Below are 26,063 nucleotides of genomic sequence, written 5' to 3' on the forward strand. Positions count from 1 at the left end.
TTTTTTTGTTGTGAGTCAGGGTGACTTGAGTTGCTTCTAATGTGCAGCCACCTACTTTTAGACCTCGAAGACTAGGCTCCAGATTATGAGAGACAGCATCTTCCCAGGGTAGTCCTGTCTGTAAAATTTTTTTAAACTGAAATATAGTTTGTGTACAATGTTGTATTAGTTTCAGGTGTATAGCAAAGTGATTCAGTTATATGTATATACACACACACTCACTTTTAGATTATTTTCCATGATAGATTATTACAAGATACTGAATCTAGTTCCCTCTGCTATACAGTAGGTCCTTGTTGGGTGTCTACTCCATATATAGTAGTGCATATATATTTTAATCTCAAATTCCTGATTTATCTCTCTCTTTCCTCTTTGGTAACCATAAGTTTGTTTTCTATGTCTGTGAGTCTATTTCTGTTTTGTAAATAAGTTCATTTGTATCATTTTTAAAGATTCCATATATAGGTGATATCATCTGATATTTGTCTTTCTCTGCCTGGCTTATTTCACTTAGTATGATAATCTCTAGGTCCATCCATGTTGCTATAAATGGCATTATTCACTCTTTTTTATGGCTGAATAACATTCTGTCGAGTATATATACCACATCTTCCTTATCTATTCACCTGGCAAGGGACACTTAGGTTTCTTCCAAGTCTTAGCTATTGTAAATAGTGCTGCTATGAACATTGGGATGCGTGTATCTTTTCAAATTATAGTTTTTGCTGGATATATGCCCAGGAATGGGATCATTGGATCATGCAGTAATTCCATTTTTACTTTTTTAAGGAACCTCCACACTATTCTCCACAGTGGCCGTACTAATTTACATTCCCATCAACACTGTAAAAAGGTTCCTTTTTCTTCACTGACCCCAGCATTTATTATTGGTAGAATTTTTGATGATGGCCATTCTGATTGGTGTAAGGTGAAACCTCCTGGTAGTTTTGATTCGTATTGTTTAATAATTAGTGATGTTGAGCACCTTTTCATGTGCCTGTTGACCATCAGTATGTCTGCTTGGGAGAAATGTCTGATTAGATCTGCCCATTTGTTGATTGGGCTGGTTTTTTTTTTTAATTTATATTGACCTGTATGAGCTGTTTGTATATTTTGGAAATTAATCACTTGTTGGTTGCATAGTTTGCAAATACTTCCTCACAGCCTGTAGGTTATTTTTTTTGTTTGTTTGTTTTGTTTTGTTTATGGTTTCCTTTGCTGTGCAAAAGCTTTTAAGTTCAGTTAGGTCCCATTTGTTTACATTTGTTTTTATTTCCATTACTCTAGGAGATGGTTAAAACTCAACCTTCAAAAAACTAAGATCATGGCATCCAGTCCCATCACTTCATGGCAAATAGATGGAAAAACAATGGAAACAGTGACATACTATTTTCTTGGCCTCCAAAAATCACTGCAGATGGTGACTGCAGCCATAAAATTAAAAGATGCTTGCTCCTTGGGAGAAAAGTTATGACCAACCTAGACAGCATATTAAAAAGCAAAGACATTACTTTGTTGACAAAGGTTTGTCTAGTCAAAGCTATGGTTTTTCCAGTAGTCATATATGAATGTGAGAGTTGGACCATAAAGAAAGCTGAGCGCCAAAGAATTGATACCTTTGAACTGTGGTGTTGGAGAGTCTCTTGGACTGCAAGGCGATTCACCAGTCAATCCTAAAGTAAATCAGTCCTGAATATTCATTGGAAGGACTGATGCTGAAGCTGAAACTCCAATACTTTGGCCACTTGATGCAAAGAACTGATTCACTGGAAAAGACCCTGATGCTGGGAAAAACTGAAGGCAGAATGAAGAGGAGATGACAGAGGATGAGATGGTTGGATGGCATCACTGATTTGATGGACATGAGTTTCAGCAAGCTCTGGGAGTTGGTGATGGACAGGGAAGCCTGGAGTGCTGCAGTCCATGGGGGTCACAAAAGTCGGACACAACTGAGCAACTGAACTGAATTGAGGAGATGGTTCCAAAAAAAAGATTATTGAGATTTATGTCAAAGAGGATTCTGCCTATATTTTCCTAAGAGTTTTAGAGTACCCAGTCTTACATTTAGATCTTTAATCAATTTTGAGTTTATTTTTGTATATGATGTTAGAGAATGTTCTAGTTTCATTATTTCACGTGTAGCTGTCCAGTTTTCCCAGCAACACACTTGTTGAAGAGACTGTCTCTTCTCCACTGCATATTCTTCCCTCCATTGTTGTAGATTGTGTGCATGCTCAATGCAAATGGAATTATTTTATTCTTTTCTATAGCTGAGTAATATTCCATCACACACATATATATATGTGATATATATATATATATTGATATATATATGAGATATATATATGTGATATATATATATTGATATATATATGAGATATATATATGTGATATATATATATTGATATATATATGAGAGATATATATATATATATGTGAGATAAAACATCTTCTTTATCCATTGTTCTGTCAATGGACACTTAGGTTGCTTCCAAATCTTAGCTATTGTAAATAGTGCTGACTCTTTGCAACCCTTTGGACTGTGGCCTGCCAGGCTCCTCTGTCCATGAGATTTTTCAGGTTAAATTTTATCAAAAGCCTTTTTCTGTATCTATTGAAATGATCATATGGCTTTTATTCTTCAACTTGTTAATGTGTGTATCACATTGTTTGACTTATAGATATTGAAAAATTCTTGCATTCCTGAGATAAATCTCACTTGATTGTGGCATATGATCCTTTTAATATATTGTTGGAGTTGGTTTGCTAGTATTTTGTTGAGGAATTTTGCATCTATGTTCATTAGTGATACTGATCTATAATTTTTTTTTTGGTGATATCTTGGTTTGGTTTTGATATTAGGGTGATGGTGGCCTCAGAGAATGAGTTCAGAAGTATTCTTTCCTCTGCAGTTTTTTGGAATAGTTGGGCTTCCCTTGTGGCTCAGCTGGTAAAGAATCTGCCTGCAATGTGGGAGACCTGGGTTCCACCCCTGGGTTGGAAAGATCCCCTGGAGAAGGGAATGGCTACCCACTCCAGTATTCTGGCCTGGAGAATTCTATGGACTGTGTAGACCATGGGGTCACAAAGAGTCAGACACTACTGAGCAACTTTCACTTTTCAGAGGTATAGGTGTTAATTCTTTTCTGAATGTTTTGTAGAATTCACCTGTGAAGATATCTGGTCCTGGACTTGTGTTTGTTGGGAGTTTTAAAATTACTGATTCAATTTCAGTACTGGTAATTGGTCTGTTGATATTTTCTACTTCTTCTTGGTTCAGTCTTCAGAGATTATACCTTTCTAAGAATTTGTCCAGTTTCCTTGAGGTTGTTCATTTTATTGGCATATCATTACCCATAGTAGTCTCTTATGATCCCCCCCCCCCAAATTTTCCTTACTTAAAATAAAAAAAAAAAAGAAGTATTTATTTGGCTGCATTTGGTCTTCAACTGTGGTGCATGTGGCACGAGGGATCTACCAGGGATGGGACCTGAGTCCCTTGCATTGCAAGGCAGAGTCATAATCACTGGACCACTAGGGAAGTCCCTCCTGTGATGTCTTGTATTTCTGTGGTGTCAGTTGTAACTTCTCCTTTTTCATTTCCGATTTTATTGATTTGGGCTCTCTCTTTTTTTTTCTCTGTGAGTTCGGTTAAAGGTTTATGAATTTTATTCTTTTCAAAGAACCAGCTTTTAGTTTCATTGATCTTTTCTTTCTTTTAGTTTTTATTTCATTTATTTCTGCTCTGATCTGTATAATTTCTTTCCTTCTACCATCTTAGGATTTTCGTTGTTCTTTCTCTAGTTGCTTTGGGAATAGGGCAGCCTTGTCTTAAAAAAAAAAAAAAAATCACTGGGCTCAAGGAAGAGACCTATGATTGCTACCAAACCTACCGGGGACCGTTTACTGAAGTCTCTTCCCAGGATTTTGTGCTTTGGGATCACTTCATGATTTTACGCCATAAATCATATAATTCATGTCTTTGGTCCTTGGTTGACAGCCGTTCTTCCCTCCCCTGCTGACTGTCACCTAACCACCCACTCTCCCCCAACATAATATTGTTGCATGAATGTCCCTGTGGATGAATGGATGGAGAAAAGGAGAAGAATGGGATGGAACGAATGAACTTAGAAGCTGCCAAGATGCCTGGAAACGCAGAAATTCTCATGATTTGCAAATTTATTGACTGAGAAGGTACTGGGATTGGGAGGCAGTTGTATAGAAACCAGGGAGGGCAAACTGCAGAACAAGACGCAGCTCCAGAGCTCACTGGCTTCTTCTGGTGGATTCAGATGTGAAGGGCGGAGAAACCTCAGGGCAATATCATGAGAGCGGTAAGCCCATCCAGCCCACGGAGAACACCTCCTGCTTCTTCGTCTCCGTGGTGTCCAGGGGGACCTTACTTGCCTGGCCAGGTAGGCGCCTGCTTCTGCTGGGTCTGGTGGCAGACTGGGACGCCCTTGCCACCCCCGGAACCACCCCCGGAAGAGCCGCCGCCGCCGCAGCCGGAACCGCTGCCGCCCCCACCGCTAGAGAAGCAGCCGCCGCCGCCCCCGGAGGAGCCTCCCACGCAGCCGGATCCACTGCCGCCCCCACCGCTGGAAACGCAGCCGCTGACCCCGGAGGAACCGCCGCCGCAGCCGGCGCCGGATGAGCCCCCTCCGTAGCTCTGCTGGGGCAAGCACGGAGTCTGGGAGGTCTGGGAGGACGAGAAGTATCCGGAGCCGCCCCCGGAGGAGATGCCGCCGCAGCCGGAGCCGCCCCCGGAGGAGATGCCGCCGCAGCCGCTCCCGGAGGAGATGCCGCCGCAGCCGGAGCCGCCCCCGGAGGAGATGCCGCCGCAGCCGCTCCCGGAGGAGATGCCGCCGCAGCCGGAGCCGCCCCCGGAGATGATGCCGCCGCAGCCGGAGCCGCCCCCGGAGATGATGCCGCCGCAGCCGGAGTCGCCCCCACTAGAGACGCCCCCGTAGCTCTGGCACTGGACCTGCTGGCCGGAGGAGCCACCGCCGCCGCTGGAGTAGCAGCCGCCCCCGGAGGAGCCGCCGCCGGAGGAGTAGCAGACGGTACTGGAGGAGCCGCCGCCGGAGGAGTAGCCTCCGCAGCCGGAGCTGCCGCCGCCCCCGGAATACTTGATACTTCCACCAGAGCCACCGTCGCCGCCGCCAGAGTAGCCGCCGCCGCAGCCGGAGCTGCCGCCGCCTCCAGAATACTTGACACTTCCACCCGAGCCGCCGCCGCCACCCCCGGAGCCGCCGCAGCTACCGGAGCCGCCGCCGCCGCCGCTGTAGAAGACGCCGCCGCAGCCGCGGCCGCGGCCGCCGCCGCCGCCGCCGCCGCCGCCGCCGCCGCCGCCGCCGCCGCCGCCGCCGCCGCCGCCGCCGCCGCCGCCGGAGGTTTTCCCACAGCCCACTGGGGGCTGAGGGGTGGGCTGCTTTTTCTGGTGAGACATCTTGTCTAAGGAGGAACGGAACCCTGGAAGGAGAGCGGAGAGCATCAGTGGACCAGCTGCAAGAGGATGCGGCGGCAGAGGCAGCTGCATCCATGGAAACGTCCATCATCCTCTGAGCAGCACTGCCTCGGCCAGGCTTGATGCTCTTTCTGATCGCATTGGAAAGAGCACTCAGCTGGGACTCCTGGGTTAGTGCTTTTAGAAGAGGGTTGTGTTTCCCTTGCGAAAGTCTTTACCAAGTTTTAAATAGCCCACTTAGTGGTACCCATTTCTCTTTCTTTCCCAGCTTTGCTTCAGGCCTCTGCTGTGTGATCTCTGGGCAAATGACCCACACATTTTCTGTTTCCTCATTTCCTGTAAAATGAGATGGGTCGAGTATTTCACTTCTTAGTTCTCCGATCCCAACACTGAATGCAAATAGAAAATTACCACAAACCGCCACCTAGGGTAGGGGATTTTATCCACTCCTGGCACAACAGAGGGTGGTTTGTTCCAGTGCCAGAGGGCTGTTGCATCCCATTCTTTGCAAAAAAGAATTAGTTTAAATTCTTGGTCTGTTCCAGTGACCTCAGTCATGATCACCTACCAGTTACCAGAAAAGGTAGGCTCCCCCCATTGTCCTGTCTGGAAACAGGAGAAAGGATCCCAATGATCCTTTGGACTAGCATCTCTGACTAGGAGATATCAAGCAAAGCTTGGTAAGGAGGCAAGCTGGGTTGAGGGGACCAGGAATTATGTCCAGCATCTCACAAGTCATTTCCTTCTCAGAACATCTTGTGTAAAACAGGCAATGGGTTCTTATGACTGCTAAAATCTCCCCTTCTGCAGCATCCTCTGAATCATTCTTCCTATTCTCTGAAAGTACACTCAACCTCTCCTCCTTACAAGTTCACAAAGTCCATCCAGTCCATCCACAGGCTGTCTGGGACAGTCTCTGCAGGATGCACTTCTATGGCAGAGACAGGGAATGTCTCTTACAGGGGTGCCAGAGAGACAGGAGATAGTCTTGTCTTTGTGGCATTTACATTTTGGCCAGATCAGAAACACCGTCTGTCCAGCAGTAGCTCAGCTCCATTTCCTGTCTGAAGTCCCTCTGAATATGGATGCAGTTGGAAGAGCAGAGGTCCCGTAGGTCCCAAAGGGGAAAGAGGCCTTGCCCACCTGTCCCCTGGTCCACATAGCCCACGCAAGCCTGGGCAAGACCAACTTGGAAGAGGAGAGCCAGTAGAACACACACTTACCCAAAGCACCAGGAAGGATGAGTGAGGAGAGGAGATGCTGGCTGTGTGAGGAGCACTGGAGCTTCTGAGGTTTTATACTTTCTGATGAGTTCTGACTCATCAGCTATCGATCTGGACCAGCCTTTCATGTTTGGACTCAGTTACGTGACCTTTGTCTGTCACCCCACCTCCCTGTGATTGTAGTCATGGGGTGACCCATTCATGAAGATTTTGGCATTCTTGAGATGGGCAGCCTCCTGTATGACCGGCCCCTTCTCTGATGCAACTGTGAAGCAGGCTGGCTAGCAGGGATGGTCAGCCAGAGTGGATGTTAGACATTGTTTTCAAAACTTCTGGCATGGGGCCCATGCCATCACCAGAGGGCTGTGCTTCAGGAATAGGTCTCAGACTCTTCAAGCAACCTAAGAGAGTCCCACTGGAGTTCTCAGTCTTTGGTCCAAGAAGTAGAAACTTCCATATCCCACTCTTTGGCTCCTGGTCCTATTGCTTGGAACCTCTTAGAATTTGAGAGAGATCCTGTTTCTTCTTTGCCAAGTTTCTCCCCCGGGGTTTCACATGTGCTTCACTGGGATATTCCTGTCTTGTTTCCTGTCTAGAGAGTGTGTTAGCACCTAGCACCCAGTTCTGGGTTGCACAATATGGACAGCGCCATAAGTAATGGGGCACTGGTAGGAATTTTGATTTACTCCTAAAGACAATGAATGTCTAAAAATACTGATCTTCACTGTTGACTTTCCTTGTAGAAGAACAAGCTAAAGAGATAGACCCTGTGGTTCTTCCCACCATGGCCATTCAGCTCTGGGGTCTTGTCTTGTGTGGTAACACTGACCTCAGTCTAAGAGGCAGCCGTGGAATGGAATGGACTTGAGATTAGGTGCCTGGGTTTGGGTGCTGCCTCTGCTACTTGCCAGGTGTATCACCTTGGGTAAAGTCAGAGTACCTTATGCAGTGCCTACACACTGGAGGTGCTTAGTAAGCATTTGTTGATTATTGAACAAACTTTCTGATACTCAGTTACCTTGTCTGTCAAATAAGAATGGTAGTAGTTGTTTTACTGACGCTGCGAGGGAGTCCACAGATGGCTCGAGGCAAGCTCTTATCTAAGAAAATAACTTGGAAATTCCTGGCTGACCCTGGACCAGTAGCATCAACTCTGTGTATGAGGAACAGCATTTTGTCCTCTTCTTTCATCATTGGAACTCAACTGCTATTGTTTCAGATATCACATTTGAAGTTAGTTCCACCCAGATGTGTGTTGACATGAGAGCTCCAATAATAAATTGACGGTTAATTATGGTGGAGTTTTAATGATCTGCATGATCTGATTAGACTGCGGCCTTCAGAAACTTGTGGCACTAGTTTTAGTTTGGAGAGCATGAACCCAGGTGAACCCAGGAGGAGCCCAGGTGCTCCCCTCCTGAGAGAATAGCCAGGAGGGAGAAGTCTGGATCTGTTGGAGAAAGCATGTTTCAACTTGAAGCTGAGGCATCATGGAGGTTTTGGAGGGGAAAAAAGGCTCCAACTAGCTGTGGGTATAATAAAAGATGCATAATAAAGGACAGCTTTATTTTTCTGGGTTTGCTGGAGAAGAGGAGAATATGTGGACCATGGTTCCCATACTGATCTGTGGACCCATGTTGGCTCATTATTGTGTGTACCCTAGTCCTTAGGAAAATGTAAGTAAAAAGATGTCAGCAGACTCTTTGTGAGAAGGAAAGTCTAATTCAGAAATCATGAGCCTCCTACCTTTTTTGGGCGTATATAAAGACTTCATTTCTTTTAAAAGAGATGTTGACAAGAGGTCCAAGTTGTTTCTTTCATGTCCTTATTTGTCAAAATGAGAGTTTGGCTATCATATTACTTGGTTATCACAGTTTTTTTTGAGGGAGATGTTACTTCTTTATGAAATTCTAAAGTTTGGGAATCTCAAGTGCAGGTGACTCCAAAGAGCTAATAATCTTGAAATTGCCTGTGTTAGTTTGGAGCAATTATGTTCTTAAGGGAAAGATATGATATTTTCTTTCTATCAAGTTTAATATCCTAATGCTTTATTCATTAATCCAGCCAACTGTTTTGCCAAAAGCTTCAACTTTTGTTTCAGTTTTGAAAGATTTGTTAACAAAAGAAACTACTTGTTAAACAAAAATAAACAATTTCAATATTTAATAGAGAATTATCTAACTTACTTTCAATATGCAATCATTAAAAGAAAACACTAGAGGAATGTAATAGCACATACATCAGCTAACTGGGACCAAATAGCACCCAGATTCAAACAGTGCTGAAAAGTCCCACGTAACAGCAATCTGGAGTCTCAGTTGGAAAAAGATACTGGATGATGCATCCACCCTAAAGGGTGAGACTTCAAAATTGCAATTTTTGGGGTCTCGCTTATAATTTCAGGCCACAAACTGATACTGTCGTCAGTTTGTGAACAAATTGAAGCTCTGGTTTCACATTAATCTTTTTTTTTTTTTACAGTACTGTTTGTTTTATCTTGTGAGTCAGAGGATTTTGTTAAGCCCCGGGTGTGGTTGGCCAGACCTCCTCCAGGGGCTCAAGAATTCTAAGACCTGCTCTCTGTCTTTTCTATATTGCCGCTGATTTTACTAGAAAAAATCAGTACACTCATGAGCAGACACGTAGTCAGGGCACTGACCAGGCAGGTCAGAAGCACGGTCAGAGGTCTGCTCTGCGTTCTTGTCTCTGAAGCCTGAACAAGACTACTTCCATTTAATTTCTCTGATACCAACAGCAGTGTGCTGGGCAGTGTGCTATGGATTACAGAGGAGTTTTTTATAGCTGTGCATGGATCCCCTTGGTAGATTTGGGGGAGGGGTACTCCATGCCTGCCACTGCTACTCTGTATGACTTTTACTAAGGAAAATCTTCTGTTACATCTACTTTGTTAACATGTGGAAGAGGCTGATGCAACATGGTATTGAGAGCTGTGCTTGATCTTGTGGCTCTGAGTTAACCTTGCCTCAAGTATGAGACATGAACCTGATTCTCCATTTTATCCCTTTCAACCAGAAGTAGGGGGATATCTGTGTGGAAGTGGTTGATGATTACGTATTATCATTATCAATGAGGAAATGATGAAAGTTTGTAGAATTATGACACTTAAGTATTTGGAGTTATGCAAATCTTGGCATGTCAGATTTCTAAAATTTGTAGCTTTTAGACACTTAAATCTGCATATGTGCTTGCTAGTACATCTGGGTTCTGTAGCCTCACAAGTAAAGTCGTGGTTCCTGCCTATAACTGTATCCTTAGAGGGGATGGCCCTTACAGCAAATCTTTCATAATTAGCAGGTGCTCAGTAAATACTGATGGTAAATTGAAGGTAATTATTGAGACCCACTGACTGACAGCCCTGTAGGAGGCAGTACCTGGTCCCTGTTCCCAGGCAATCCCCAGTGTGAGGGGAGATCACGGCTCTTGAGCTGAGGAACCTCCAATCCCATAGACGCCTGCTCATCACAATCTTTAAGTACCTAAATCTTCATATTTGCATTCTCATGACAGAGTGTTGACAACCTACCTGAGGAAAAAAGGGCAATGGATGGCTTGTAAAGAATAAAATGGACACAGGGCAGGGGTTCAGGAGCACTGGCAGGTCAGGCATAGACCTTGCAAGCCCTTGGTGTTGTTTATATTCAATGGGAAAAGTTTTCTCTTAGTCACAGACCAAGAGGCGTCTCAGAGCCCCCAGGCACCCCCCGGGTTGCCATTTGTCTCCTCTCTCCAGCCCTCCTGGTCAGCAGTTTCTGTTACTTAGAGATCGGGCAGAAGGACAGCTCCTAGCTGCTGGAATTCCTTCTCCAGGAAGCTTCCCTGGGTTCATCCCAACCACTGTTTCCATCTCTCTTGCCACTTTCCCTTTTCAAGGTCTTAAGGAATGATGTACCTTTACAGCCTGCTAGTGACACAACCAGAAGCCTTGTCCCCTTTGTCAAGTTACAACGGACAAACCTTGAGATCAGGGTCTCCTTTAGTTCTTGACGGCCCACTGGGACCTTCTCAGGATGTGTTTACTCTTGAGATGTATGTCTTTCAGGTGCTCCTGGAGCTCATATTTGCAGGGAGGAGGAGGACCGCGGCTGAGATGTTCTGCATTCCCAAGGAGCTTGTAGCATGTGGGGTGAGCCGCACACCTGGGGACTTCCTGTCTGGATAGACTCTTGGGTTTATGGACTGCTGTCACGTGTCTTATTCTTTTCTCATGACAGTCCTGTGTGCTCCGGGATGTGTTATCCTCATTCCCCAGCTGAGGAAGTGCCTCATGGAGGCCAGTGCAATTGCTTAAATTCCCATAGCCAGGATTTGCACTCAGTTCTTTTGATTCTAAACCTTGTATTCTTTCTAAGCACTACATAGCTCTTCTTTTGGATCAATGTGGGCAGAACAAAGGGATTGCACCCACTCTCCTTCCAAGTCAGGCTCAGGTTTGTGCCCTCTGGGAAGTAGGGGACAGAGGAACCTCACATGGGCTCTCCTAGCTCCCCAGGAACTCTTGTATGCATTGGTAGATGGCAGCAGCTAGACGGACAGTGGAGATCACCCAATCGGCTTCTGTCATTTGTAGAGGTAGATGACAAACCCAAAGCCCAGAGAAGTTAACCCACTTCCCAAGGCCACACAGAAGGGCCAAGTGTAGAACCTGGGTCTTTCCTCCCAGCTCAGTACTCCTACTGCAGATCCAAGTTGTGACTGCTTTCTCCTGACAAGAGTACCTCCAGGTGTTGGCAGTGAGACCAGAGAGTTGTTAAAATGACAGTAAAAGTCCTTCAGAGCTGAGCAGACACGCTCGAGGAAGCTGCTGGGCCTTGGTGCTCTAGCCTCTGGGCCTGGAAGTTAACTGATGATGTCATGAAGCCCTTTCACAGGTGGGTAGCTGCTCCATAGCCTGAGGGCTTAGGGCCTACTTCCTGGGCTTACACATAAAGTTTATAGCAGGGAGGTGCAGTGAGCAGCATTTGTGGGCCCGATCTCCTGCCCTGAGATGGGCAATGTCCCTTGACCCCTCTAAGGACTTTCATACATGGTGGTGATAGCAGGTCCAAGCATGTTGGCTCTTTGACCACCTTCTCCACGGGTGTCTGTGGGTGGAAAATCCAGGTGGTTTTAACTGAATCCGAAGTCAAATGGAATCTTGGAAATCAATATGACGCAGAGGGAGAAGCAAAAGCATTTCAAATCCATAGCCTTAAAGGCTTTTTGGCCTAAAGGTTTAACCTAGTTTTTCCCTTTGTTTAAATTATTTTTTATTGAAATACAGCTGCTTTACAATGTTGTGTTATTGTCTACTGTACAGCAAAGTGAATCAGATATGTAGATAAATATATATATATGTATATATCTCCTCTTTTTTGGATTTTCTTTCCTTTTAGTTCAACACAGAGCATTGAGTAGAGTTCCCTTTTCTGTACAGTAGCTTCTTATTAGTTATCTTATCTTATTCACAGTAGTGTATATATGTCAGTCCCAATCTTCCAGTTCATCCTCCCGACCCTTTGGTATCCATATATTTATTCTCTATGTCTGTGTCTCCATTTCTGCTTTGCAGATAAAATCGTCTATACCATTTTTTAGATTCCACATCCATATGTTAATATGTGATATATGTTTTTCTCTTTCTGACTTACTTCACTCTGTATAACAGTCTCTAGGTTCATCCATGTCTCTACAAATGACCTTTGTTTTTTGTTAAGGAATAATTTTGTTCCTTTTTGTGGCTGAGAAATATTCAATTGTATATTTGGACCACATCTTCTTTGCCCATTTAATCCCAGTTTTTCAGGCATGTGCTGCTTTAGGTGACCATGCCAAGGCACTTCTTTTCTGGGGGTCATTGAAAATCAGGGCAAGGTGAGTGCTCCCTCCACTTTTGTTTTGAATCCTCTTTGGTACTGATATGCTCCTTTCAGAAATTGCCTCGTCTGCCCTGGGTTTTGGGTGTAACTTCTCTCTTACTTACAAACTGTACATAGAATTTGCTACTGAAGATCAGAATCTAGATCCAGTCTCTGTCTTGGCCAGGAAAGCTTGTTCCTCAGACTTTCTGGCTTTTCTTAATTTTTGTTCATTCTTACAATGATACTCTTTATTTCAATAGCTGAGCTTGTTAAAATCAGGTGGATGACTTGGGGCAAATCTTCTCACTGCCTACAGAGTAGAAAATGATCAGTTTGGTTGGAGAGTTTCTAGTGACTTCTTTCTTTTGTTTCATCCATGTGCTCAGAATCCCAAGGTGAGAGACTATAGGACCATTGTTCTCATCTGTGTAGGTTCCCAGGGTCTTTCCTTCTGCACTATAAGCACTGTCCAGGCACGATCAGATCTTCCTAAATCTCCAAATCTCCACAGGGCTGGCCTCAGTTTGAATATTTGATAAATATTTGATCAACCAAGAAGATGATACTAGGGCTATTATAATCTGATTTATTTTTCCATGGAAAGTAGCTTATATAAATTGGTCATGGCAAACTGCCTCCCCCTTGCCATCCCTCATCTTCCATCCAAGGCACCTCATTGCCCCATTGTCTTCTGCTTCTTATTTTTTAGAATCTCCCTTGGATCATGACTTCCAGAGATCCTGACCACCTATGATCCAGTGGTCAGCTTTCTGACTGGACCTGAAGCAGCTCCAGGTGACCTGTGAGGTTTGCAGTCTCTGATCTGTTCTGAAGGGTAGGGATCAGAAACTTTTCTGAGGACTTGGGATCAGGGAGGACCTGTGCTCTAAACCTGGGCCAACCACCAGTGACTCGTGAGTCTGGGCCACGCACTACCCCCCAGACCTGTTCCTTCATCCATAAGGTCAATCTGACTTAGTCCTGTACTGGTTTCCTTTCAGGCAACCTCTCCTTCCCCCACCCCTGGCCAAGTCCACTCTTTGGACAGAGAGGAGGGAAAGATGAGGAGGGTCAGAGGCAGTGATAGGAAAAAAACTAGATGGAATGACAAGAGTCACAGGCCTCTTGGAAAAGAGTGTAGAAACTCTCGTATCTCCCTTTATGCCAGCCTCAGGCTCAAATCAGAGGCATTTTGGGAACTTTTGTCCCCCAAGAGCATTTCGACTCCTGAGCTGACTATGGAGGAGGAGGAAGGGGGACAGCAGGAGGGCTGGGTGAGGAAAGTTGGCCTGTGTTATGAGTAACATTTGCACCGTATCATTACCCAAGGTGGATGTAATTACACTGGATTAAGAAAGGCATGTGAACACACTGCGTTGCTTTAGAACCTCCTGCAATTAACATCTATTCTCTTGGGTCTCAGAGGAAGGATTAATTTGGCTCCTGAGTATTCCTTTACTGTGAATCCCTTGGTAGTGGAACTGGCCTTCTTACCCTCTAGTAGTGAGTTATTCTGCTGTAAAATACAAATGGGGGGAGAAAAAAAAGCCTCACTACAAATAATTTGAAAACAAAGCAAAGAAAAAGTCACCTTTAATTCCAGTATTCAGATAGAACTGGTGTTAAGGTTTTGGTGATTATTTTTATCTTGCTCTTTTTTCTTTTCATTTATTCTTCCCTTTTATATACACTCTCAGTTTGGGGTGCTGATTTTCCACATGACTTTGTTATCATGCGCTTACTGTCGTGTTCCTAAAACACCTCTGATTGAGCCCGAGGCTGACACCCAGGGAGATGTGAGAGTCTCTATGCTCTTTTCCATGGTCTCTTAACCACTAGTTTTAGTGGCTGTGTTGCACTGCCCATTCTGAGTCGTTCCGCTTAGACCTTCCAGCTATCCTGGAACCTCTGAACCCTCGAGACCTTGTTACTGAATTTTGTTGGGTCTTAGTTGTCTCCCTGATGGACTGCTGGTGGGACTTTATATGTAGGATGGCTGCACAGTAGCTGAGGAGAAGAAAGGTTGTCATGTGAGTAGCATCCTCCCCCTTTACTTCTCATCTCCTCTGACTCTCCTTGTGCAGGACCTAGCGCCTCTGTTTTCCGAGACTCTGTCTAGCTCCACAGTATCGTTGTTTGCCTCCAGAGGTTTTCATCTTGTCTCCTTCAATGTGATCTTCTCTTCACAGGCTTCTGGGTCACCATTCCCTTGGGAACATGTGATCTGAAGCAACGTCTTTTAATGTGTGTGTGAGAGGATATGGGAGGGGAGGCCGTGGGGAGGGCAGGGGAGTATGCATTTGGAAAAAAAAGTCACCAGTGTAATGGGACCTGAGCGCCTGAGGGGGCCAAGGGAGGCAGAGAAGAGAAGCAGCTGGAAACTTCTTCTTGGAAGAGGTAAGTTTTGTGTTAGGATTGGGAACCAGTGAAAACCATAGATAGGTTTCTGCAGATCTAGGCTTTGGGTCTCATGTTGCCTTCATGTGTATGTGTATACGTGTGATACGTGTACATAAGTCTGTGTGTGTCTGTCTGCTCGCCCCATGCCTGACTCTTTCTTGTAGAACCTGTTCCCTCTCTCCTTGGACAGGATTGTGGGCACTCCTTCTTGGCCCTGAGATTGCTCTCGACCCTCACTTGTTAACCAGCTCTCAGTGTCCGTGACAACAGTATTGTGTGTGTGGGACTGACCCACATCTTGCATCACAACCTGTTTCTCTAGCCATGGCAGTGGGTTTGCTCTATTATGTCATGCTTCTGCTCAAAATCTTCAGTGTCCCCACATCGGGATGAAGCCTAGGTTTCTTAGTTCAAAGGGCCTTTTGTGGTTCAGTTTCTGCTCAACTCTGACTGTTCCCCTCATACTCATAACTCAGTCGCTTCAGTCATGTCCGACTCTTTGCAACCCCATGGACTGTAGCCTTCCAGGCTCCTTGACGGTGGGGTTTTCCCTGCAAGAATATTGGAGTGGGTTGCCATGTCCCCCTCCAGGGGACTATTCCCCTAGAGAAGCATTTTGCTCCAGAGGAGCAAATGCTATGTTTGTATTTTTTCCTGAGATTTCCCCTGCACCTGTGAATGCCCCCTTTTCTCAATGTGCCAAACTTCTATTTTCCTTTCAACATTCTATTACATAGCACTCCTCCAGGAAACCTTCCCCAGCGCCCCAGTCTGATGGCAAGAGCACTTCGCCTTGCAGGACACCCTGTCTCCCACTAGGCTGAGGTCTCTTTGAAGGGGGTGCCAGATCTTGATCACTGTCCTGCACATCAAGCATTCAGCACAGTATTTGGCACAGTCCACAGGGGATGCGTGTAGAATGGATGGATAAATGAATGAACTGCTCTTCATCTGCCCACTCCTGGAATTGCCAGTGATCTGGATAGTAGCTGTTTTAGCCTGGGTGGGGTGGATATTAAGTCTTCGTCCTATTTTCACCTCTCCAACAGGATAGTTTGCTCCTGCAGGTCAGGGATGGCATTTGTAGCTCTTAGCAAACCTGTGGACACACTAGGCTCTGAGTCAGTTTTTATTGAAAAGAGAAGAAAAAAAAGAAAAGGAATGAGGTAGAGAATGGAGGAGAGGAGAGAGAGAAGGGACCACGGGATTGTTTCAGGATTTATAACAATGCTGGTTTGTGTCTGGTCTGAATGTCTTTCTCTCTCTATCCAAATCTGGGTTCTTTGACCTAATTCTGGCAACTCCAAGAAATTACATAAGGCCACTAAGCGGGGAGATAATTGAGATTAGATAGTTTTAGAAGTTTTAAAGTGAATGTCAGGATAGGCTTTTGAATTATTGTGTGATTTCATTATCAATATAGTTAATACATATTAACCTACAAGTACCCATCCTTATAGGTTAATATACTCAAGTGTGGATGTGAGATAAGTACGAATGTAAGAGCTGGTCTATAAAAAAGGCCGAGCACTGAAGAATTAATGCTTTCGAATTGTGGTATTGGAGAAGACTCTTGGAAGTCTCTTGGACTGCAAGGAAGTCAGGTCTTTAATCCTAAAGGAAATAAGTCAACCTTGAATATTTATTGGAAAGGCTGTTGCTGAAGTTCCAATACTTTGGCCACTTGATGTGAAAAACCGACTCACTGGAAAAGATCCTGATGCTGGGAAAGATTGAAGGCAAAAGGAGAAGAGGGTGGCAGAGGAAGAGATGGTTAGAGGGGGTCACTGACTCAATGGACATGATTTTGAGCACGGGCTTGCAAAAGGTCGGACACGACTTAGCGACTGAACAATGACACCACCACTCATCCTTCCTCTTAGAGATAAAATTCTTTCTCCTTCTCTTCCCTTCCTCTTTCCAAACAGGGTAGAGAGAATAATGAGCATCTGACTGAAGTATGGGATGTTACTCAAGATTACAGAAGGCACTATGGATGCAAGATAGACACCAGAAGAAAATCTCTTTTTGTGGAAGAAAGTAGTATTTTTCCTATGGGAGGAGGTGAGGTGGTAAGTAGGTGAGTCCTGGGGAAGGAGAGAGAGACCAACAGGAAAGAGATTCTAACAGGATTATGAGTCAAAGCAGGAATACTCAATTTCTGTGCCATAAAATTTGCCAATAGAATTAAAAGAATAATTCAAGAATGTGAAAATACTTGCTTGATTTCTGCTTAAATTGATGAAAAGATTAGCTTATTGTTAGTCAACAGGATAAAATGTTGAGATTGGCTTGAACAACTAGCCTGACTGAACTTAGCTGAGAACAACTAGAAAAACTGGCCAAAATATAAAAGACTTGTGTTTGAAGGCACTGGAGAGCTTCCAAGGCAGTGAAGATTTTACAGCCAAGATCATGGAGAGAAAGAAAGCAAAGTGAGTCCTGTATGCCATGCCACTTTTCCACCGGGAAATTTAGAAATTAAAGCACCAGCTGAGAATATGATCAGAAAGTGGTGGCTAGGAGACTGAGAAGACGAACAGTCTTTAAGCTTTATCACAGAACTTGAGGGACAAACGTTGGAATTCACAAAGCCAGACACCAAAGTCTATTCTGTATGCTTTCATGGCATGACTAAACTAAGATGTTGCAAGAAAAGTTTTTCTATTTGATGAATAGGGTGAGTGATATGGAAGCCTAAGAGCAGCTTTTGTTATGTTGGTGATATTTTACTTTTTGATCTATAGGCTGCATTACAAAAATATGTTCATGCTGTGATAATTCATTAAGTTTTACAGTTAAGATTTACATACTTTTATGGAAATACATTAACCTTGTACTGAGTGTATTAAAAATAAGATCAATGATATAAAATTTGACTGTCAAAATATTTATATATATATTAATATCTGATTAAATTATTCATGTGTTTACTTGCTCTCTATGATTCATTATGATGTTTTACTCCTCATAATCCCCACTGGATCCTATGTGGATTACAGAAGAGTTACATACAGTGAGGTGTGCTTGCCACTGCTGAGTCACATGTTCTCCTTATTTTAGTAGCTATGCACTCTTAGGAAAATACTGAAGTTTGTGTGTTTGGATACTGAGTTCTTTTCTTACTAATCTTGGAATTTGAGGTAAGTCACTTGACTTTACCTTAAAACAAGATATAAAATAATACCAACATCACAATTATTGGATTAGCATATGAGAAAGCCAAATTCCAACCCTAGACCATGAATGAATTTTATTTTTTAAACTTTTTACTGGAGTATAATTGACTTAGCCTTCTTCAATGGCTCAGTGGTAAAGAATCTGCCTGCAATTCAGCAGACACAGGAAACATGGATTGGATCCCTGGGCCGGGAAGATCCTCTGGAGGAAATGGCAACCCACTCCAGTATTCTTGCTTGGGAAAATCCCATGGACAGAGAAGCCTGGCGGGCCACAGTTCATAGGGTTGTAGAGTCAAACATGACTGAGCGCAGACATGCGTACACTTGATTGATTTACAGTGCTGTGTTAGTTTCAGATTTACAGCAAAGTAAATCAGCTATACATATACATATATTCACTCTCTTCTAGTGGAGAAGGAAATAGCAACCACCTCCAGTATTCTTGCCTGGAAAAATCCCATGGTCAAAGCAGTCTGGTGGGCTATAGTCCACGGGGTCACAGGAGTCAGACACGACTTGGTGACTAAACCACTCTTTTTTAGATGCTTTCCCCATGTAGGCCATTATAGAGTATTGAGTAGAATTCTGTGTGCATTTTTATTTTTTAAAATTAGAAACATTTTTCTTTAGATCTTTATATCATACCTAGTACCTTATGCAAGTCTATAGGAGAGTTTTTCTTTCTTTTTTTTTCATTTATTTTTATTAGTTGGAGGCTAATTACTTTACCATATTGTAGTGGTTTTTGCCATACATTGACATGAATCAGCCATGGATTTACGTGTCCCCATCCCGATCCCCCCTCCCACCTCCCTCTCCATCCCATCCCTCTGGGTCTTCCCAGTGCACCAGCCCTGAGCACTTGTCTCATGCATCCAACCTGGGCTGGAGATCTGTTTCACACTTGATAGTATACATGTTTCAATGCTATTCTCTCAGATCATCCCACCCTCGCCTTCTCCCAGAGTCCAAAAGTCTGTTCTGTACATCTGTGTCTCTTTTTCTGTCTTGCATATAGGGTTATTGTTACCATCTTTTAAAATTCCATATATCTGTGTTAGTATACTGTATTGGTGTTTATCTTTCTGGCTTACTTCACTCTGTATAATGGGCTCCAGTTTCATTCATCTCATTAGAACTGATTCAAATGTATTCTTTTTAATGCTGAGTAATATTCCATTGTGTATATGTACCACAGCTTTCTTATCCATCTGTCTGCTGATGGGCATCTAGGTTGCTTCCATGTCCTGGTTATTATAAGCAGTGCTGTTATGAACATTGGGGTACATGTGTCTCTTTCAGATCTGGTTTTATAGGAGAGGTTTTCATTCACAGTTGGATGTTTATGTCCAGTTTCTGAATTTCAGAGTCCCTGAGGTCAAGGATACATTTCACTTGGAATTATCTTCCTCCAGGAAATATGAGAGTGAACATTCTTAATTGGTAGGAAGGATTAGGAAATGCAATCTGGGAATATAAACCACTCAACTGAGTGCTTGCAAAGGAAAAGCAAGAGAAGAGGTACTTTCCCTCCCCATCTTCATCCCTCCCTTGAAAAAATGACTTACGTTTGAAGATTGTGGGAAGAGGTAGGAAATATTTACTATATAGGTGTAAATATATAACTGGGTGATACTTTGCAGAGAATGAAGAAAATGCTATTTAAATGTTATTTCTGACCTTCAAAAAGATCTTATTGAGCTTAATATTTTCACTTATTTGCTAATAGGGATAGATTGTCAAACTAAAATTTTATTTTAATCATTTCTTCATGCCATGAGTAGAATGCATGAAAGTGATATTTTGTAACACTTGATATATTTTCCAGAAATGTTTATAGCTATGTATTACTTTTAATGTGTATTAGAACAGACACTACAGATTTATGACTTTTATGGATATTATTATGGATATCCATATAGTCAAAACTATGCTTTTTCCAGCAGTCATGTATGGATGTGAGAGTTGGACCAAAAAGAAAACTGAGCACCAAAGCATTGATGCTTTTGAACTGTGGTGTTGAAGAAGACTCTTGACAGTCTCTTGGACTGCAACAAGATCCAGCCAGTCAATCCTAAAGGAAATCAGTCCTGAATATTCACTGGGAGGACCGATGCTGAAGCTGAAACTCCAATACTTTGGCCACCTGATGCGAACAGCTGACTCATTTGAAAAGACCCTGATACTGGGAAAGATTGAAGGCGGGAGGAGAAGGGGATCACAGAGGATGAGTTGGTTCAATGGCATCACCGACTTGATACACATGAGTTTGAGTAAACTCCGGGAGTTGGTGATAGACAGGGAAGCCTGGCATGCTGAGTCCATGGGGTCGCAAAGAGTTGGACATGACTGAGCAACTGAGCTGAACTGAAGGTAACTAGATCTCACATGCCACAAGGGAAGATGGAGTGCAAAAGGAGAAGTAGGTGGCAAAGGATGAGGTTGTTAGTATCACTGACTCAATGGATATGAGTTTGAGCACGCTCTGGGAGATGGTGAAGGACAGGGTAGCCTGGTGTACTGTAGTCCATGAGGTCACAAGAAGTAAGACACAACTGAGCGACTGAACAACAACAATGGATATTATTGCTTAGAATAATCTTGTTTTTAAATTTCAATAAACTTAATTACATAATGGTATATGATTTGCTATGCATTACTGGAAAACTATACATTATGTTTCACTTCTAAAAAATGAAAGATTTGATGGAAATCTGTATCATTTTCTAAATAAAGATGTAGAATGAATGAAAAAAAAGAATGAGGAAAGAGAAAGCAATATGCTATCATATACCTTTTCAAATAAATTTGGCTAAGTAAACACAGTAAGTCAATCTAGAGAAAAGTATTAATAATACAGATGATGCATGGATATGGGAAAACCTATGAAGGAGGTATGTAAATTACTGAGGTTTCAGAAACCCTAGACTACTATGTGGACCCTACTGTCTCCATTTGGAGGGTTCCAGACATCCTCCTGGGTTATACAGACTGCTCTGTAGAAGTCTGGTCCCCATGTTTAGTTAAGGACAGAGGGAAGGGTCAGAAGTGTGAGGGCAAGTCCACCTCTCTCTCTCCTCAACCTGAGGGAGATGCAGATTCAGGAGCATCTGTTTTTGGAGGCAGGTCAGAGACACACCATGAAGTAGGCTGCATATCCTCTGGGACATTAGTCCTACTGCAAGTGCCCCAGCTTCTTCTCTTCTGCCTCCAACTCATTCTCAAAAATGTGTTGTGATGAGACCCTGGGGACTGAATCAGTGTCAGGAAATGTGAGGCAGCCTCCTAGTGTCATCACTAGCTGGTTGTGGGACCACACGTAATGTGACTGAATCTCTCTGAGTCTGTCTCCTCGTGTGTAAAATGGTTTTGCTCTGCCTGTGTTTTGTGGATGTTGTGAGGATTAAAAAAGATCTATTATTCCGGAAAGCTATTAGAAAATAGTGTTTGATTAAATGTTTGTTGAATTCAAGAAAAGATTGTACAATTCATTTAAATCAAAGTATAGACATCTGATAGTAATTTAAATGGGTCTTCATTGGGGCATACAGTTTATTAGGATCAGAATTATAGTGGAAAGGATGAAGCTCTTATGGTGAAATGTCAGGAGTCCTTGAGAGGATGACAGTGGAAAAGAGACCAGGGGAAATCTTTCCGGGCAGATTTTCTCCATGGGTTTACCTTCCTTGGGGTTGGAGGTTTGACTAGCCGGTCCCTTTGCCCACTTCTCTCCCATGTTCTTCTCTGAGTCACTCATTTAGTACTGAATACTATTATTACCAATCATAGCAACTGCTGTTTGTTGAGCACATACTATGTGACAGACACTATGTTAAATACTCTAGTGTTTATTAATTTAAACCTTACCACACCCTGACAGACTATTACCCACATTCTACTGATGACAAAAGTGAGGTCTGAGGAGCATAAAGGCCTTGCTCAAGGTCATACACTCCGAAGTAACTGAGCAGGATTATAGGCAGGTCTGTCTGACTCCAAAACTCAAGCTTTTCAAACTCTTTCATCCTGTGTGACACAATTCTGCGTCAACATCTAGCATCAGCTAATATTTTCTGAGAGCTGTCCAGTTGTCTCATATTGCTCTAAACAGGGACAAAATACACATACACAAATCTCCTTTCAGGCCAAGATGTCTGAGCATCCCAGAAAACAAGCTGGAATTCAGACTGACTTATTAAGCTTCCATGATAAGATAGGGGAAACTACTGTGGCTCCCTCCAGTAGGGGATGTCTAGGCTCTCGGAACCCAAGTCAACCTGGCTTTGGGTTGGATGGAAAAGAGGTTCTCAGCCAAGTCAGATATTACCCATTCCATAAAGGCTCTTCTAACACTAGGTGCCTCTTTTCTGAGCCACTAGAATATTCTGAGCTTATGATTATTATTTAAAAAATAATTTTCTATATTGTGTTTATACTATATATGAATATCTGTCTCCCTTGTTGGACTGAGATCTCCTTGAGGGTAGAACTGAAACTTGATCATTGAACCTCTAGTACTTAGCCCAGTGTCTGTCATATAGTGGTGCCCTGTAGAGGTGAGTTAAACAAAATGAGGGAAACATCATAACCAATGTGATTGAACCCCTACAGGGAGCAAGTAATCAGAATTTGGAGAGAATAAAGTATAAAAGGAAAGAGTAATAATTTTAGGAGGTTCTTGTAATTTGTGGCCTGAGGGGGATGCTATTTCATCAGAAGATGAGCTTGTCCTGGTGAGTAGGTCATCCAGCCCTGGTTGGGAGCTTTTAGGGGCACCACTAACTTCAGCATCATTATCATCACCACTTAAGATTTGGCTACAGAAAAACATATGGAAGCCACACTTCATCCTGAGCCTTGCTTAAGCAACTAAGCCTGTGTGCCACAACTATTGAGCCCAAGCTCTAGAGCTGCAACTACGGAAACCTGCACACCTAGAGACTATGCTCTGCAACAAGAAGCCACCGCAATGAGAAGCCCTTGCAAAGCAACCAAGAGTAGCCGCTGCTCCCCGCAACTAGAGAAAGCCCAAGCAAAGCAACGAAGATCCAGTGCAGCCAAAAATACAATGAATAAAAATTGTTAGAAAAAAAGACAAAACTGCTGTTCATTATGCCTAAACCCCCAATGACTCAAATGTGAGACAACAGAGATGCTTCAGGTGGAATTAACTGGTTCAAGTTCAACTTAATTGTTGTCTTGCTGGAATGAGTGTCAGAAATGCCAGTGAGTTCCAGAGATTCCATGGCTGTTGTGGTGGCTCTGTTTAGATAGTTTGTTACAGGCACAATGATTTGTTATTCTTTAAAATATATTGTTTCTGACTCCCAACCCTAATTGTGCACCTTGCTGTCTGTGGCAGAACAGGCTGAGTATCCCTCTGCAGGGCTGAGTGTCTGTGGGGGTGTCGAACAGGTGTGGCTACTGGGGCCTGGCTGCCATCACTGGAATGTGGCCTCACACTCCTACTTGTTGACCTCTCCAGGTAGGAAATGACAGCTAGCAGGGCCAGGCTCTCACAGGTTTAGCCCAGGCTCGCCCAGGGTGGGCTCAGAGACTCTAAGAGCCTACTTTGGCAGACTTACCTTATTTTTCTTCCCATTCTCTTTTCTCTCGGAGGCACATGGGAAATTGTCATAGTAGACAAACCAGAAATAGAATGGACAAGGGAGGCTGAGATCCAGAACAAACGTCTGTGACTGGGGAGGGATGAATAGAGTCCTATAGACCTGTCTGGGAAGTACCATCCTAGTTGCTGCCCTCATTCCAGTTCACATACCCTTCCCTCTGCTTGTCCTAACCCAAAGGCTGCAGCAAAAATAGGGGAGGGATTTTGGTCTCATACACAGGTAATCAGCCCTAGATCTAGATTGCTTTTTGCAATGTGCCTAGTTTTAACCTAACACCTCTATTTTCATTATCTCCAGCCCCATTGCCACCATGTATATCATGCCATTCTTTTCCACTGGACATCAAATGCCAAATACTATATGTTACTGTCTGTTACAAAAGCATCATATTACCACATACCCAGTACTATCACTGCCACCTCTGCTCATTCTCAGCATCACCACTACTACCTCCACTAGCTCTGTCGTTTCTAGCACCTTCTCTGCTTCCACCAACACCATCACAGTGATAAGCACTACCACTGCCAGCTCCACTCACTCTCACCATCACTACCCTTTCCACCACCTCTATCACCTTCATCATCCCCCTGTCACCACCTCCACCGCCACGGCCTAGATCATAGTCAGCATCTTTAGCACCACTACCGCTGTCTTCCCCAGCCACAGCTCCACCACCATCATTACCACAACCACGCTACACCAACAGTTCTCTTATCACCACTGCTTCTCATTCTCACCACCACAGCCAGAATGGAGAAGAGAAGGCTTAAGGGTTGCTGAATAGCCATGTTCAAACAATTAAAAGAGAAGAACAGTTAAAGTACTACTACTAAGTATGGGTAAAGAAGCTAGAGTTAGAAGAATGGACAGAATTAAAAGGAATTATAATGACAGTTGGGTAAATGTCAGCAAGGTTTTTCATGGGCCCAGGGGAGACAAAGCCTTTGACTGTGTGGATCACAATAAACTGGAAAATTCTTCAAGAGATGGGAATACCAGACCACCTGACCTGCCTCTTGAGAAATCTGTATGCAGGTCAGGAAACAACAGTTAGAACTGGACATGGAACAACAGACTGGTTCCAAATAGGAAAAGGAGTACGTCAAGGCTGTATATTGTCACCCTGCTTATTTAACTTACATGCAGAGTACATCATGAGAAATGCTGGGCTGGATGAAGCACAAGATGGAATCAAGATTGTCAGGAGAAATATCAATAACCTCAGATATGCAGGTGGCACCACCCTTATGGCAGAAAGTGAAGAAGAACTAAAGAGCCTCTTGATGAAAGTGAAAGAGGAGAGTGAAAAAGTTGGCTTAAAGCTCAACATTCAGAAAACTAAGATCATGGCATCCAGTCCCATCACTTCATGGCAAATAGATGGGGAGACAGTGGAAACAGGGGCTGACTGTTTTTTTGGGCTCCAAAATCACTGCAGATGGTGACTGCAGCCACGAAATTAAAAGATGCTTACTCCTTGGAAGGAAAGTTATGACCAACCTAGACAGCATATTTAAAAAGCAGAGACATTACTTTGCCAACAAAGGTCTGTCTAGTCAAGGGTATGGTTTTTCCACTAATCATGTATGGATGTGAGAGTTGGACTATAAGGAAAGCTGAGCCCTGAAGAACTGATGCTTTTGAACTGTGGTTTTGGAGAAGACTCTTGAGAGTCCCTTGGAATACAGGGATATCCAACCAGTGAATCCTAAAAGAGGTCAGTCCTGAGTGCTCATTGGAAGGACGGATGTTGAAGCTGAAACTCCAATACTTTGGCCACCTGATGTGAAGAGCTGATTCATTTGAAAAGACCCTGATGCTGGGAAAGATTGAAGGCAGGAGGAGAAGAGGATGACAGGATGAGATGGTTGGATGGCATCACCAACTCAATGGACATGAGTTTGGGTAAACTCCGGGAGTGGTTTGGTGGTGGTCCATGGTGATGGACTGGGAGGCCTGTTGTGCCGCAGTCCATGGGGTCACAAAAAGTCAGACATTTCTGAGCGACTGAACTGAACTGAACGAGGGGAGACAAGGGGGCTTCCCAGTTGGCACTAGTGGTAAAGAACCAGTCTGCCAATGCAAGAGACATAAGGAACCTGGGTTTGATCCATGAGTTGGGAAGATTCCCTGGAAGAAGGCATGGCAAGCCACTCCAGTATTCTTGCCTGGAGAATCCCCATGGACAGAGAAACCTGGTGACAGCCCACAGGGTCACAAAGAGCTGGACACAACTGAAGAGACTTAGTGTGCATGCACACAGGGGTGACATACGGTTGAGAAGTTTTATGATAAAATCTGGA

The 26,063-nt window shown here is 43.7% G+C and overlaps 1 protein-coding gene across 4 annotated transcripts; it reads right to left on the reverse strand.

The window, feature by feature from the left end:
- Positions 1-4,161: 4,161 nt before the first annotated feature.
- Positions 4,162-6,752, reverse strand: LORICRIN (loricrin cornified envelope precursor protein). Of its 4 annotated transcripts, none has more exons than XM_043456623.1 (3): positions 6,691-6,752; positions 4,923-5,472; positions 4,162-4,829 (listed from the first exon to the last, which is right to left on the reverse strand). In XM_043456623.1, the coding sequence occupies exons 2-3, from the start codon at positions 5,447-5,449 to the stop codon at positions 4,400-4,402; spliced, it is 957 nt and encodes a 318-aa protein (XP_043312558.1). In that variant the 5' UTR covers positions 5,450-5,472; positions 6,691-6,752; the 3' UTR covers positions 4,162-4,399. The 4 variants fall into 4 exon arrangements, with proteins under 4 accessions (XP_043312558.1, XP_043312547.1, XP_043312539.1 ...); XM_043456612.1 differs by having other exon boundaries at positions 4,162-5,307; positions 5,371-5,472; positions 6,691-6,733; XM_043456604.1 differs by having other exon boundaries at positions 4,162-5,307; positions 5,368-5,472; positions 6,691-6,728.
- Between the last annotated feature and the right edge of the window lie 19,311 nt (positions 6,753-26,063).

Source organism: Cervus canadensis, chromosome 2 (assembly GCF_019320065.1).
Source record: "Cervus canadensis isolate Bull #8, Minnesota chromosome 2, ASM1932006v1, whole genome shotgun sequence".
In the NCBI taxonomy this organism is placed as follows: domain Eukaryota; kingdom Metazoa; phylum Chordata; class Mammalia; order Artiodactyla; family Cervidae; genus Cervus; species Cervus canadensis.

Bases quoted from the DNA above. Each gene is read 5' to 3' on its own strand.
- LORICRIN (XM_043456596.1), bottom strand. From the start codon at position 5,449: ATGTCTCACCAGAAAAAGCAGCCCACCCCTCAGCCCCCAGTGGGCTGT.